Source organism: Triturus cristatus, chromosome 8 (assembly GCF_964204655.1).
Source record: "Triturus cristatus chromosome 8, aTriCri1.1, whole genome shotgun sequence".
NCBI classification, from domain to species: Eukaryota; Metazoa; Chordata; class Amphibia; order Caudata; family Salamandridae; genus Triturus; species Triturus cristatus.
In genome coordinates, this window is record NC_140591.1 from 1,522,176,677 (window position 1) to 1,522,191,767 (window position 15,091).

The following is a 15,091-nucleotide window of genomic DNA, read 5'->3' on the forward strand; positions in this document are numbered from 1 at the left end:
TCCCCGGTGTATCTATTTAACGCTTACTTCGTCAAACGCCATGGATCCACCTAGGTTTGCCATCGCCCGCCGTCGTACCGATTCGGTAGCTGGGCGGAGATTTAAATTGTTACGTAGTGACGCACTCAATAGTGTCGCCACTTGGGAGGCGTACGTAGGACGTCAATTGTGAGCGTCGTCTTCGCTGCCTTCCCTAGGGGTTATGGGGGTTGTAGGCTATCCAAAACGGGCCGTTTTTTGCCAGGCACCACCCGCACTCTCGTGATGTCAGTAACACACGGCACTTCCTATTTTTAACTAAAGTTTATGTGGTAGCGGGCAAGAAACTTCTAATACACTCACTACACAAAAAGAAATCACACTACTCAGATAGACGTGCATGGTAGTTTATTGTGTGTTGACTTATTGCCGCCTCCCGCCATTTCAAGTATATTTATATCTGTTTGTGAAGTCGTTACTCCATTAATGTGCTCTGTATGGTTAAAATCAGGTTATGTTAGTGAGGTTACAATTTTTCGTATGTTGCTAGGGGCCTTTATTGACTCCCATACAAAGTATCTTCGTTCCCGGCTAGCTGAAGTTCAAGCAGTCATGTGGTTGTTATTGATTCAGATACATCCTGCTTACAAATTGGATTGATTCAATTAATGTGCCGGTATTGGATAGACGGTGTGTTTAATATAGGACGTATGTATTCATATTGAGTGTGATATATACCTCCAGATCATTGTATAGTTCATCGTTGTTGGAGGGTGGACTTATGTTAATGAGGCCCATTGGATTTCTTCATTAAGCCCATTCGTGACACTTGAGGTACGATAAATCCATCGTTCTACTTTTAGAAGTTGTTTCTCATTGCAGTCATTTGGCAATCTTTCAATGATTGACCACGAGAAGTCATTTTCGTTATGTCCTGTCGTTTGGAAGTGTCGCATCATCTTCGTGACTGTTTTCCCACAGCGAAAAGTGCTCCGATGTTCATTTAATCGCGTTTTAACTTTGCGGGTAGTCATGCCTATGTATATCAGTTTACATTTGCAGGTCATAATGTATACCACATTGTGGCTGTTACAATTGGAGAAAGTTCTCTGTTTCCATGGTGTTCTCAATCCCAAGTCTATTGTCTTACTCGATTTTGTGAGACAACAAACATTACAATTCCCACATGGGAAGTGTCCAACCACAGAAGGTAGGTTCCAGAGTGTGTTGGTAATCTCTCTGGTTCCTATTTGTCTTTTTGGGCGGGTATGTACTACTGATTCGCGTAGAGATTAGCCTCGTTTGAATGCAAAGAGCGGCTTATCCATTTTGAGAGTTCCTGAGTTTAGGGTCTTCCAATGTTTTAAGATAATCCCCTTTACTTTATTGGATTCTGTGCCATAAGTTGTTACACATACCATTTTCTTGTTGTCCGGTTTTTGGTATGTCTCCAATAATGCTTCTCTCGGGATGTTGATCGCCCTTTTGTATGCTCCTTTTACCAATCTTGCAGGGTAGGATTTTTCATGTAATTTCTTTGTCAATTTCTTCGCATGGACTATGTAAGTTTCTTTTTCTGTACAATTTCTACGTAGTCGCAGAAATTGTCCTACCGGAAGATTGTCTTTCAATGTTTTGGGGTGAAAGCTATCGTATCTCAATAGGTTGTTCACGTCTGTGGGTTTATAAAAGACTTCAGTTTTTAATTTCCCGTTATCTGGCCAGATTTTCAAATCCAGGAATGTTATCCAATCTTTCTTTGCACTCATTGTAAATTTCAGATATTGGCCTCTGGAATTAAGCCAGTGCAGGAAATCGGAGGCCTCACATTCATTTCCTTTCCACATGAGCAAGATGTCATCTATGAATCGCTTCCATACCACCATTTTGTTAAAAAAGGGGCTGGTGTCAATGTAGATGTACTTTTGTTCGAAATCATGGACATACAGACAGGCTATACTTGGTGCACAGGTCATGCCCATTGAAGTGCCATGGGTCTGTAAGAAATATTCGCCTTCATACTCAAAGTAGTTTTTGGTGAGTGCTAGTCTAGCACATTCCATAATGAACTTTATGGGAGTAATGGATGTCCAGTGTTCTTTCTCCAACAGCGTTTCTATTACTTCTAATGACGTTTCTTGGGGAATGCTGGTATACAGCGCCTCCACGTCTAGAGTAATCAGGAGATCTGTGGAATCGTTAAATGACACCGATTGAAGCTTAATTAAGATGTCACGGGTGTCTTGTAGGTATGATGGCATTTTATGGACAATTGGTCTTAAGAAATAATCTGTAAATTTGGACAAGGGTTCTAGGATTGATCCGATCCCGGATACAATTGGTCTCCCCGGTGGTGGATCTAGATTTTTATGGACTTTAGGTAAAATGTAGAAGTAGGGAACCTAGGGATTTGTTTCAGTTAGAAACACTGCTTCTGTTGGTGTAATCCATCCCTCCTCTGCTGCTACATTAACCAAATTAGCTATGTTTTGTTTTAGCACTTCCGTTGGATCCTTAGGAAGGCGCTTGTAATTGCGTGGATCGTCGAGTAGTTTTCTGCATTCATTCTGGTACATTTCAGTAGACATGACCACTGTTGCGCCCCCCCCTTATCTGCTGGTTTTATTATGATGTCTTTCATTCCATCAATGCTTACCAGCATCCTACTGCTTAGCTTCCCCCAACAAAGTGAATCCTTATTCGTTCCCTACGACCCGCTCTGATAGGGAGTTGAAAAGGATTGAGGCATTTAAGGAACAAATATTTTCTTCACCCAGCCTAGCCCTGAGGTCGATCAACACAGTTTGCCTTCTATAACTGTAACATGGCCATTAAAATCTTGCTGGAAATCCTGGAAGAGTTTGGGGCCTCTTTGGGTAAATCTATTCAGGAATGTCAGGATGCGGGCGAAAACATAATTTGGGCAGGTCTCAATACTACCAATTGTTTGGGGAAAGCAGTTGGCACTGGTGTGGTGTTCTTGCACCATGCCTGGATGCAATCCAGAGGCTTTTGTGGGGGTGTGCAGCTACCCTTTATGGGTATGACTTTTGATGGATCACACCTTTTTGGCAAAAAAGCTGATTACACCTTTGAGCGCTTTAAGGAAAGCTGAGCCATGGTGCTTCGTTTGAGCCATTTGACACCTGCAAGTTTCCTTATCACTTTCGGTCCTTCTGAAGCTACTCCAGAGGTTTGGCATATAGGCAACAAAAGGCCCCTCCATACTGCTTCATTCACTAAAGCCCTTTTGTTGCCTGGGACTGGCATTATAGAGTCAACATGCAGGTCAACTTGGGCACATTTCTTTCCGTCCCCCTTCCTTGTGGCATCAGTCTCCCAACTGCTTTAGTTTGCCCTTGGTAGCACACAGCCTCCCTCTGGGAGGCAAGGTCCGATATATTCTCCCAGGGTGGTATTCCATCACAATTGACAGATGGGTCCACCACATTGTCCAGCAGGTTTGTGCCCTTCCATTTCTTTTTTCATCCATTACAGCTTCCACCCTCATCAGAGTGACTTCCAGAGGAGTGCCTCTCAATCTTACTCGAATAGGTGTGAGCTCTTGTGCTTAAAGGGGCCATCAAGAGGGTGCTGGCCTTGGAAATAAGTACAGGTTGTTTCTCCTCCTATTTCCTCGTGCTAAAGATTGATGGAGGCCTTCATCTTATTTTAGATCTTCGCCCTCTAAATGGATGCCTTGCTGCGGAAGACAAATTAAAAATGCTCACACTGTCCCAGTTTCCGTCTGCCATGGATCTGGACAACTGTAAGTTAGCCTTGGACCTGCAGGACTTTCATGTAGCAGTCACACAGATGTTACCTGTGGTTCAAGGTTTGTCAAGAGCATTTTCAGTTTGGACTTCGGATTTACCAGCACCCCTCACGTTTCACAAAAGTGATGCAGATGGTTGTGGCTCATTTTCAAAGGTTGGGATTCCAGTTTTCCTCTACCTCGTAGACTAACTGTTGAGGGCAGGCTCGTAGATCACCTCTAGACAATGGTGAACCTCCTGACATCATTGGGGTTTTTGATCAGCAACCTGAAGTCTCACCTGAATACATTGCATAGGCTTCTTTTTATAAGAGCTGTTCTGGATACAGTGCAGTTAAGTGTCTCACAATGAGCCTTGGACATTTGGTCTAGGATACCAGTATTTGAGCTTTGTTCCTGGATCTCAGTAAGAGCAGCTCCGAGGCTTCTTGGCCGGTTGAGCTCGTGCATCGTGCTGGTCTACTTTGCCAGTTGGCATATGCAGGCTGTACAGTGGGATCTAAAGTCTCAGTGGCCCAGCACCAAGGAAGCCTGTTAAATGCCATCTAAGTTTTGAAGTAGACGACACAAGATCTGTGGTTCTATGGTGGTGGTTGCTTGACTGCAACTTGGCCATCTGTAGACCTTCCGGGCATCTCCCTGGATGTGAACCCCTTGCAGGATCATTGAACACCAGTGTGGATATGCTCACCTGTCAGCTTTCAAGTGGCAGCTACATACCAAGGCTGTACAGAACTCTTTCCGACAATGGAGAGAAATTTGGTTAGATCTTTTTGCCACTACCGAGAACGTGCAGTGTTCAAACGTTTGCTCGTTGGAGTCCCAGCAAAGGTCTTCCATAGGAGATGCATTTGGACTGGGTTGGCAACCAGGATTCCTGTATGCCTTCCCATCACTTCCTCTCTGTCCAGAGTCCTGAAGAAGATCAAAAATGACACGGTCCAAGTCATTCTAGTGGCTTCAGATTGTGCCAGGAGCATATGTACCCGGAGCTTTTGAGCATGTGCATCTGCCCTACGATCAGGTTAACACTTCAGGAAGATATTCTATCACAGGAGCAGTGTAGGGGTCTCCACTCGAACCTGAGCAGTCTAAACGTCCATGCATGAGGATTTAGCAGCGACAGTCGATCGCGTTTGATTTGCCAACCACAGTTGTGGAGGTTCGCCTGGTTGCCAGGCATCCTTCCACAAAGTCTTATTCATGCCATACACTGGGACGAATTGCCTGTTGTGTCTCCTGCAAGACCATCACCCTGCATTTCAACCCAGTGGATATTTTATTGTTTTGTCTCTGGCCTAGCAAAACCTTACAATGGCACCATTAATGGTCATTTGTCGTTCCTTTCGGCTTTTCTGTATTTACCGGGCCAACCATCCTTGTTTCTTAAAGGATTATGACATATGTTCCCTCCTAAACAGTTTCTGATGCCATAATGGAGCTTTATTTGGTCTTGATTTTTCTAATGTGCATTCCCTTCAAGCTGATGCACAGCTGGTCATTGCGTCTTTTGCATTAAAGACTGTTTTCCTTGTTGCAATCACTTCTGTTTTTTGAGTGACTAGGTTCCAGGACTTTTCGGTGCAACCGCCCTACACCACCTTTTTCCAGACCAAGTGAATGAATGAATGAAAATAATTTTATGGAGCGCACATACCCGAGGGTGTCGTACCGCTAAAGAAAGTAGGAGAAGAAAGGAAAGCAAGGGAGGGCGGGCACTAGAAAATTGCAGAGTTAGTAGAATCGGACCTGGTGCATATGGCGGCCTATTCTACTATTTTCGTAAATAGCCATGTTTTCAAATGCTTCATAAATTGCATCAGGGAGGCTTGACCTCGCAGTGGTGGAGGGAGTAGGTTCCACCATTTACATGCACATATGGAGAAAGCTCTTACCCCCCCATCTAGCTTTGTTAAATCTAGCAGTGTTAACCAGGCATAAAGAGCTAGATCTGAGGTTTCTGCTTGGCGTAAACCAAGAAAAACGCTCTTGTAGGTACTTTGGCCTGTCAGATGAAGGGCCTTATAGACCACACAAAGTGTTGCTGAGGACCAGTGTGGCCTTTTTGCCAACAGGCATAGCTCCTTTTTATGTTGGGCAATACATCACCCTTCCAATGTTGTTTGCCCTGCACCTCATCTCTCGAAAGAGCATAGAGTGCATTGACTGGGCCCCAAAAGAACTTTAAGCTTTTACATCAATCGCATCAAACATCATTGGTGGCCGATCAGCTTTTTGTTGGGTTCCCTGGGGAAAAGAAAGGTAATGTGGTGCAGAAAATAACTTTGTCAAGGTGGATAGTCCTCAGCATTAAGATCTTCTGGGCATTGGCCAAGAAGTAGCTGCTGAAAGGACTGAGGGTTCATTCGGCCGAGGTTCATTGCTACTACCACTGCATTGGCATTTGTAGTGCCTGTTCTTGACATTTGTCAGGCCACGATGTGGGCATCCGAGCACACATTCCTTAATGCATAAACTACTTCCTTAACAGCCATGTTTGACTGCAAGGACCTGCAGTCCAAGTCCTCTCAACAGCCCTCCACCTTGGGAGGTACTACTTTGGTATTTGTTCTAATGGTGAGGACTTTGTCATTAGAAGTATCAGTAGAGCAAGTTACTTATCTGCAGTAATGCTCTTTCTGGTGGCTATTGTATCTGACTGCAGAGTTCGGGCTGCTCTTCTACCGCCCTGTTCTGCGAAGTGGTCTGTTTTTACACTTTACAAAGGTCCCAAATTAGAGATCTGAATACTTATACCTTCAGTTGTTTTGTGCTCCATGCCCAAAGGTCCAGAGAGAATCAAGCAACAAACTGACGTTGGCATGCGGTGACGCCGCTTGTATGCACTCCGGCCGGTCACTTCCGTGGAAGAGCAAACTCATCATGGAGCTGCACGAAGCTACCTAGAAGAGCATGGGAGAACTGCTATGAAAACCTCTGATCCCATGTGGACCTTGTAGAATATTCTGATTGAGAAATCTGTGGTTAGATAGTGTTTCCACCAGAAAGAGTGTTACCAAAGGCAAGTAATTTGTTCTTTTAATCATGAAGTTCTTCTTTGTCACATAGATGTTTTGAGAAATGTTGTATCTAAACAAATTCCCCTGGCAACATTAATTTTGTGTGGTTACACCCCAGGAAAAAGTCGACCTGCTTAAGGAGAGAAGAGTATATTGTCAAGCAGCCAGCTGAGACCACTTTCGAGCCCTTCCTTTTGGCCTGAAATCAGAACTCCTAATCTTTATGAAGTGTTTAACCCCAGGATGTGCACGTCTCAGACTTTAGGTTCTTCACATATTCCCATAGCTGGCTCACTGTCTCCTCATAGGCAAGAACTGGGAAGAAGCATTGTTATCCAACTCTGCCTTCCTTGCCTTGTTCAGCCTCCGGGATTCACAATTAACACCAGAAAGACATCTCTGACACTTCATACCAAGATTCAGTTCTTGAGCACCATCTTAGAAATGGAGACTGGGAAAGCTTTCCCACCAGTGGATTGTTTTGCATGATTATTTTGGTTTAATTTAGGTTTTGTTTAGCGCACAAATACACAAAGGATTCCTGGCGTCAATACTGAGGTTTGGAAACATCTGAGCCACAATAATTACCATTAAAACTTTGAGAGCTTTTCTGAAAGGCATCAGGTGGTTTTCAATTCTGACTGAGAAGGGTAGAGCATGCCATGCTATCGCTGTCACAACTGCGAACGCTCTATCTCCCATCCTGGTTTTCCTGAATTGAGGCAATTTTTACTAGAAAAGTTGCAAAGAGCCTTGAAAGTGCATCCTCTCTCAATTGAGAGGAAATGAAGTGATCTCAGAGATTGAGATTTGTGCTCTCCTATTGGGATATTGAGGATTAGCCTTGCTGTTACTTTTTGATCAACCTGCAGCTTTCTTTGAGCGTATTTTGGAATCTCCAGATGTAGTACATTCGAGTAGTTGAACCTACTGTTGACCAGGGCTTGAACAAGTTGTTGTTTATGTTCCTCTAGAATGAGAGGAATCTTTCTCAGTGTCTTCCTGGTGTAACAGCAGATGGCAAAGAGTTTGGATCCATGCAGCATGAAAGTAATTTTGCTTTCAAAAATAAAACCCAGATTGCGGAATTTTTCGACAGGTGTGGGGGTGTTCCTGAAGATTTTGACACCCATGAGTCTTCCCAAGCTGAGCAGTTAACCAAGAAATACCACCTCTGTTTTATCAGAGTTCAGTTGCACAGAGTTGACGTTCATCCTGGAGGCCACAATCATGAGCCCTGACTCGAAACTTTCTTTTGAGGTCACAGGCTCATCCAGTCTTATTATTAGTTGAGTCTTCAGTATAGGTTTAAAAATTAAATCATTACAATTCAATTAACTTCGCAAGAGGTGCCACCTAGAGGTTGAAGAGAGTGGGGCTTAAGCCTGATCATTGGGAAACTCCACATGTTTGGGGCTCTGCTTCCAACTGAAATTGACCAGTGCAACTTCTTGGTTTCTGTCCGTTAAAAAAAAAAAAAAAAAAAGATTTTAAACCATCTGAGCACTTGTCCCTTCACTCCTGAATTTTGGAGGCGATTGAGCTGGATGTTAGAGGAGACAATGTCAAATACTGTCAATAGATCCAACAGGATCTATTAGCAGCAGCTGATCCACCTGCTCCCAGGTCCATTCTTATATCATTGGATGAAGCGATCAACACCGTCTCCGTGCTCATGGTTGGTCTGAAGATGGACTGGACCCTGTGAAAAATATAGTTATCTGCTATGTACTGTGACTGCAGTCAATTTCAGATAACAGAAAGCTCATTCCATCAACCTCAAAATACATCAGTTCTCAATTAAATATCTGTGCTTGCAGTATCCTTCCTTATTCCTCTGGCACCTAGATACTGCCTGCACATGAGTCCAGCAAGAAGAATGAAACTTCCAGTGGGTCCAGTTTCTTGGCTGTTTCAAAGATCTTGCGAAGCCAAAGACACTGTGAAGTCTTCCCTTCTTTGGTGGGCAAACTATAAGAACATAACTCGAAAGATGACGCATTAATGGGAGACAAGGCTGGCAGTTCAGGCACCACCAGCAACACCTCCATCTGCTCCATCTTGATCTTGGACAGAACCTTGCTGATGAGAGCAAAGAAAAGTGGGCGGGAGACCAGAGGGTCATCTGAAGCTCATTGCATCCTCCTTCCATGCCTGCTCACATTGAAAGAGAGAGCAGAAGTTGAGTTGAAGGGAATCCTGAGGAGAGGCGCAAAAGTTCAGCCATGGGGCCCGATGTAAATCTCTTGAAATAGCACAGAGAGACCGAGGAGGGAAAGGATTGGCTGAGTTGGTCCAAACGTCCATTCTCCCCCTACAGATAAATCCCTGTCGGAGACAAAAGGGTCTCCTCTGCAGAGACCCCACTTTGGTCCACTAGAAGGGCTAGAAGAGGGACCCTAGGCTCCTCCGGATGGGTTGCATAGTTCCTGGTGATTGGGTTGATTTTCCTTGTCTGTACTGCCTTGCCTCTGATCCAAGGGGCAAATTCCAATAGAGCGATGTAGACTGCCAACTCCTTCCAATTTGAAGATGTCATGAGCTCTGCTGATGTCCACAAACCCAATCTGTATCTTTTTTCAGGTGTTGCCTCCCAACCCAGCATGCTTGTATGCATTGTTAGCAGTGGGAGGCGAGTTCAACAATGCTCCTCTGCTGAGGTTCGATAGTTGGGCCAACCTTGAATTACAGAAAAAACTTGCCCCCAGGACTGGGACTAAGACCACTTCATTCTGAGGTTCAGGTCCCAGCATGAGAGAATGTGATTGAGATGGCACAGGTGCATTTGAGCCCAAGGGACAAGAAATAGGGCAGCAGCCATGTCTCCCTGCAACCTAAACCATTCATGACAGGGCAGTTTGAGAGTCCGACATATTCCTCAGATGACACAATAACTTCTGCTGCCAAAGGGGAAGAAGAAACACTCTCCCCACCTTCATGTTGATCATGGACCAATGAACTGGCTATCCTGCGATGGAGTTCAGCGTGACTTTGCAGCCGTGAGAATGAACCCTTAGTCTCACAGGCACTTGCAAACCAATTGGACAGCTTTTTGACCCTTAAAAGATGAAACACAAATTAAGTAATCATCCAAATATGAGAAAACCAAGAAACCCATGGAATGAAGGTTGCCCACCAATAGTGCCAGAATCTTCGTAAACACCCTTGGAGAAGATGCAAGGCCAAAGCGAAGGACACAGAATTGAAACTTTTGACCCAAGGCAAAACATCTAAAATACTTGTGGAAAAGAGGGTGAATACAAATGTGAAAGAAGCATCCAAGAAGTATATAGATGTCAAAAACATGCCAGAGGACAGAAGAGGAAAAATATGCTGTGGACTCACCATCTTGAATCTTTGGTATGGAATATAAAGATTGACAGACTTTAGATACAGGACAAGACGGTACTCTATCTGCTGCAGTTCTTGCGCCAACACTTGGAAGTCCTAAAGAAGAGACTGAATTGTGTATGTACCATAGGCGTCTGCTCTAATGGCAAACTTCAATGCTCAGTATGCCCTTTCACTGCATTCACAACTTTTTTGTCCATGTGACACGAAGGGGAGACCTCTTCTGAGATGATATTAGTGCTTGAAGCTAAGCCAGCCAGCCACAGGTGCTGGATCCATCGCAATATGGTTTCAGAGCTGGTCACAGCACTGAATCAGCCCTTATTAAATCTACAGAGGAGATCAGGACCATACTTGATCAAGGAGGCAAAGCAGTGATGATCATATTGGATCTCTGCGGCCTTTGATATGGTCCATCACTCTCTATTGGTGGACCGTATGAAGGAGATTGGAATTCAGGGTACCGCCTGGAAATTGCTGGAATCCTTTCTCTCGAACAGAACCCAAACTGTCGCTATTGGGAAATCTCTTCCAGACCTTTCTCACTGCCGTGTGGAGTGCCCCAGGGCTCCTCGTTGAGCTCGATGCTCTTTAATACCTATGTCTCATCACTGGCCCCACTTATTGAATCCTTTGGTTTCTCTTTAACCTCCTATGCCGATGACACCCAAATTGTGGTATCATTGTTGCCAGGGGTGTTGATGGAAACTGCAAAACGTCTTAAGGAGTGCATGTCGGCTGTAGGCGGCTGGATGGCGCAGAACTGTCTTAAGCTAAAAACAAATGTCAGGGTGTGAAAGGCAATGTGGCGCTACCAACAATATTACACAGTATCAAACATGTAAGAACCAAATTCACAGCGGTGCCAACAACAATGGGAACAACACCCAAGATCCCACAGTGCTCAATACAAGATTGATAGAAATGCAAAATAGGGTTGATGCACACGCTATAAGCTAGCGGAGGAGCTACAACTCCCTACATTGGTTCATCAAGCTACCCTACAGGGAGGCCCAGTAATCCTTCATCTGCCTTCTAAACTAGAGTGACTGATGAAAAACATTTATATAATGACTCCTACCTGATTGGGTCCTATGGCAGATGTTTAGACATATGGCTGGCATACTAGCTGGCTAGAAGTAGCCAGCCAGTCCTCCACAGCAAAATATACGTAAGCAGAAATCTTTACACAGGTGTTCTTTGTAGAATATGGCCTCCTCGACTCTGATACTGTAGTGGCATGGGTAGGCTCAACCAAAATAGGGCAGCTTCCTCCATGTGGATCTACAATCTGTTGGGGCAGCAATTGGGTTTACTTGGATAAGATAACTGATCTTGCTAGTTATTTTACCTATTTTAAACTCTATGGCCATTTTAGTGCTGACATTTCCCAGCTCTTTCATCTTGTTGTAGCTGCAACATGAGTATGTAGGTTTCACTATTGACATGTTTAAGTCTGAGTGCACCAACAGGTTTCAGTTTATAATTGATAATTTTTTCTACTGTTTAAGGAGCTGTCCCTGAGACTGGCAGAAAAAGAAGGTGCAAGAGTGGTGGTGGCTACTGATCCAGATGCAGACCGGTTGGCAGTAGCTGAAATTCTAGATAAGTGAGTGCTACCTTTATTTTAAGGACTTATCTAAAGATGAGACTTCTGTTACACCAGTTGAATAAAGAGGGTTGGTGGGTTTAAACTCTAAAGTACAGATGGTTGTTGCATCCTAAAATATATCCTTTTCTGCATCTACACAACTGAACATTTTGAAGCCATTTATAGTTTGAATTTTACCCCAACAAATAATAGAGCCACTGAATAGTTAATCACATGGGCAAAGTGCTGTAATTACTTTCTTCTATTTTGCTTGTTTGAGAGGAGAGAGCCATACCAACATTTTTGTACATTTTCTAAGTGGAACAGGTACCAAGGAAACTGCTTGCCTTTTGGAAACCGGTTACCACACAAAATTGGTGATCAGTAAAATATCCATGTTTTGGGACCTGATAAACCAACTCCCTTTGTACATCTGGCCGACTGTTCCACATACTTGCAAAAAGAACAATTGATGGACAGAATGCTGATCAATGTCAAACATTCACCCCGGGCCTAAATCCATAGTTTTTTTGCACCCTATGCCATTCCAGTTTAAACCCAGCCATATGCAAATTAGTCTTGACCCTGTTCCTCATGGGAACAGTCCAGCCCGAACTGCCAGGTCAGGTTCTCCCTGGACCGGAAACGAGCTTCCTGGGACCAGTTTCGGGGTTTCACCCCTCATTAGCCAGGCTAGCATGAGTCCAGTGGCATGGAGATCACGGGACCCATGTCTGGGCATACCCGTCCCATTTGGGATGACAAATGCAAAAAGAACAATTGATGGACAGAATGCTGATCAATGTCAAACGTACACCCCAGTACAGAGATCTGGAGTGAATCCACATACTTAATGATGTGTTATAGTAATTTATTATTCCTTAAACGAAAACCAAAAAGTACATGTTAGTTTGTTAGTTGGGTGGATAGCAACCTCAAGTTTGTAAAGTAACGTGATTGTCCTGTATTTGCTAAAATCGTGAATCTCAAAAACAAGATTTGATGTGTCTGTGTGCTTGTGTTTCCCTGTACTGAAGTATTTTTGGCTGCACAGGAGTCTTTCATTTAGCACTTATGGTAATTTGCTCAGACGTCTCTAAAACCTAGCATTTCTGTCCTTGTTTACTTCACCAGAGGTATGCGCAGGTCAGATTGCCATTCTGCAACTCTGGCATCTGTATAATAGGCTTTAGGATAGATGGCTCCTTTCTGAGCTAGATACAGTCATGCCCCAACGATGCCCCCTCACTTCCTTTCGAGAACCAGCCTCCTGTGTGCCTGAAAAAATCTAGCAGAGCACTTCTAATTAATAACAGTGAGTGAGACAAAAATTGCTTCAGAAAACAATTTTTCTGAATGAACTTTAGATGACATGCCAGAAGCAAGTATATGGGATTCTTTTTCTATAGTGGGCAAATCAGTTTCACCTGATGGTACAGAACCCCTCCCCTGAAAGCTTGGTGGTGCAGACGTCTGCAAACAAGACTAACCCCAACATGTTCCCAATTGTCTACCCTGATGGGGAGTCAAAATAGGTGGCGACATTAGGGAATAGTCTTTTCGTCAACCAGCCTGACGCTTTAATCAAGTAAATGCCAGCTGCCTGCTGGGGAGCTGTTCTCACTCCCTTTAGGATCTGAAGGTGTTCCAGAAGATCTCCTACCTTTCCTCGCCCATGCCATACATGACGGTTATAACGCAGTCAAGTTCACAAATCATCGTGGCTTAGACACCACCGATTCCACCAGATGGGCCATTTGCACCATTTGCCACCTTGCTTGGCTACAGTCCTCTGTTTTTAGGCAATATCCATTCTTCCCTCATGCCTTGATGCAATCTGGTATTTGTGCGCTTTATAAATTTGTGTCATTTTATTTATTTTCATTTAAATTTCATGACATTCTACAGGACTTGCCTGTTTGAGAACAAGACAGACTTTGCTCTTAAGAGGTTCAAGGATAATAGGACCCTGGCATGCTCCTTGGGCTTATCAACCCCACCTCGCAAGCGGCATTACTTCTACCGCTTGTTTCGCAGCTTTGGCAAAGGTACCCCCAAAAGTAGCCCAGCAGCTTCGTGGCTGAGACTGTGGTGCACGCTGTCCACGCGGTCAAAGTAAACCAGCCAACCAGTTCATTATTCACCCACCCCCCAGAGCCCAACTTGCCAAGCCCATTCAGCACGCCTTTCGTCGAACACCGCCACCCGTTTGGAGACAGGTTCTAACAATTCTTGTCAGGTTGGCAGGCCATTACATCAGACTAGTGGATCCTGCAAATTGTTCTGAAGCGCTATGTCCTAGCCTTCCTTTTCATACTGCCACACTTTCCCCCGTCTCCCCTACGACTGACGGAGAACTGTCTATCCGTTTTGTGGCTGGAAGTGCAAGTCCCTTTTGTGGACATGGTTCGATTGTATGCCTTTCCCACAGGAAAGAGAATCCAGGTCATTCAGGCTATGATCCCGATCTTTCCGCCTCAGTCCTGGATTTAAGTTAGGTCCAGTCTGGGGCTCCTGGTGTTCTCCTGCATTTTGCTGGTCAAGTACACCAGGTGGCATATGCAGGCTCTGCATTGGGATCTGGAGTCTCAGTGGGTCGAACATCAAGGGTACCTCTCCGACCATGTACAGATTTCTGAGGAGACTGCAAAAGATCTGCAGTGGTGGTTGCTTGACCGCGGTTGGGCCAGTAGCAGACACCTCTCCATTCCTCACCGATAACTGACAAAGGTCCCAGACCCAGCTCTCATTCTCGCTGCCAGTCCCAGGACAGCAGGATTCTTGCCTTCCATGGGCTTCATTTTTCCTTTTTCTGGTCTTTTGTGCCTTTTTCGCCTTTCCCGTTTGTGCCTGCCTGTGCCTCATTTTTTCCTACACTTGATTTGACGCTGCCCTTTTCCGGCAAGCCCTGCCCACTGCCACCTAGCGCCATTTCCTCCTCCCAAGACCTACTTAATGAAGGCCGAAGCACAGCTAAGCTGCTGGCATGCCAAAGGCAAGCCCATCTGCACCTGTCCATTCCTGGACCGTGCCCAGCAACTACACCTCCGCCGAACTCCGAGCCCTAGACTACAGACACCACAATAGAACCTTTCTCCTGCATCTACCTTTCCTTCTCCTGCATCATCGGACCGCCCGCTAACACGCCATCAACCACCACGCAAACCAACCAACCAACACAATGCACCTGCTTCACAACAACTTGCCTGCCTCTTCCTCAATACACACTCGCATGGCAAACACACAACCAAAATCTGGGACCTTATCACCACCCTCATCCCCAATGTCGTCTTCCTCACTGAGACCTGGCTCACACTTGCGTTCACTCCCCACATCTGCACAGTAACACCCGATGGATACAAGATCACACTCCGA

At 44.8% G+C, this 15,091-nt stretch overlaps 1 protein-coding gene across 1 annotated transcript in view; it reads left to right on the forward strand.

Annotated features, from left to right (window-relative positions):
- PGM2L1 (phosphoglucomutase 2 like 1) overlaps window positions 1–15,091 on the forward strand; it is a 670,483-nt gene that overhangs the window by 351,002 nt on the left and 304,390 nt on the right. Inside the window, exon 8 of the mRNA XM_085623364.1 lies at window positions 11,637–11,734. Coding sequence (XP_085479490.1) covers window positions 11,637–11,734 — 98 coding nt within the window. The remainder of the gene's footprint in view (window positions 1–11,636; window positions 11,735–15,091) is intronic.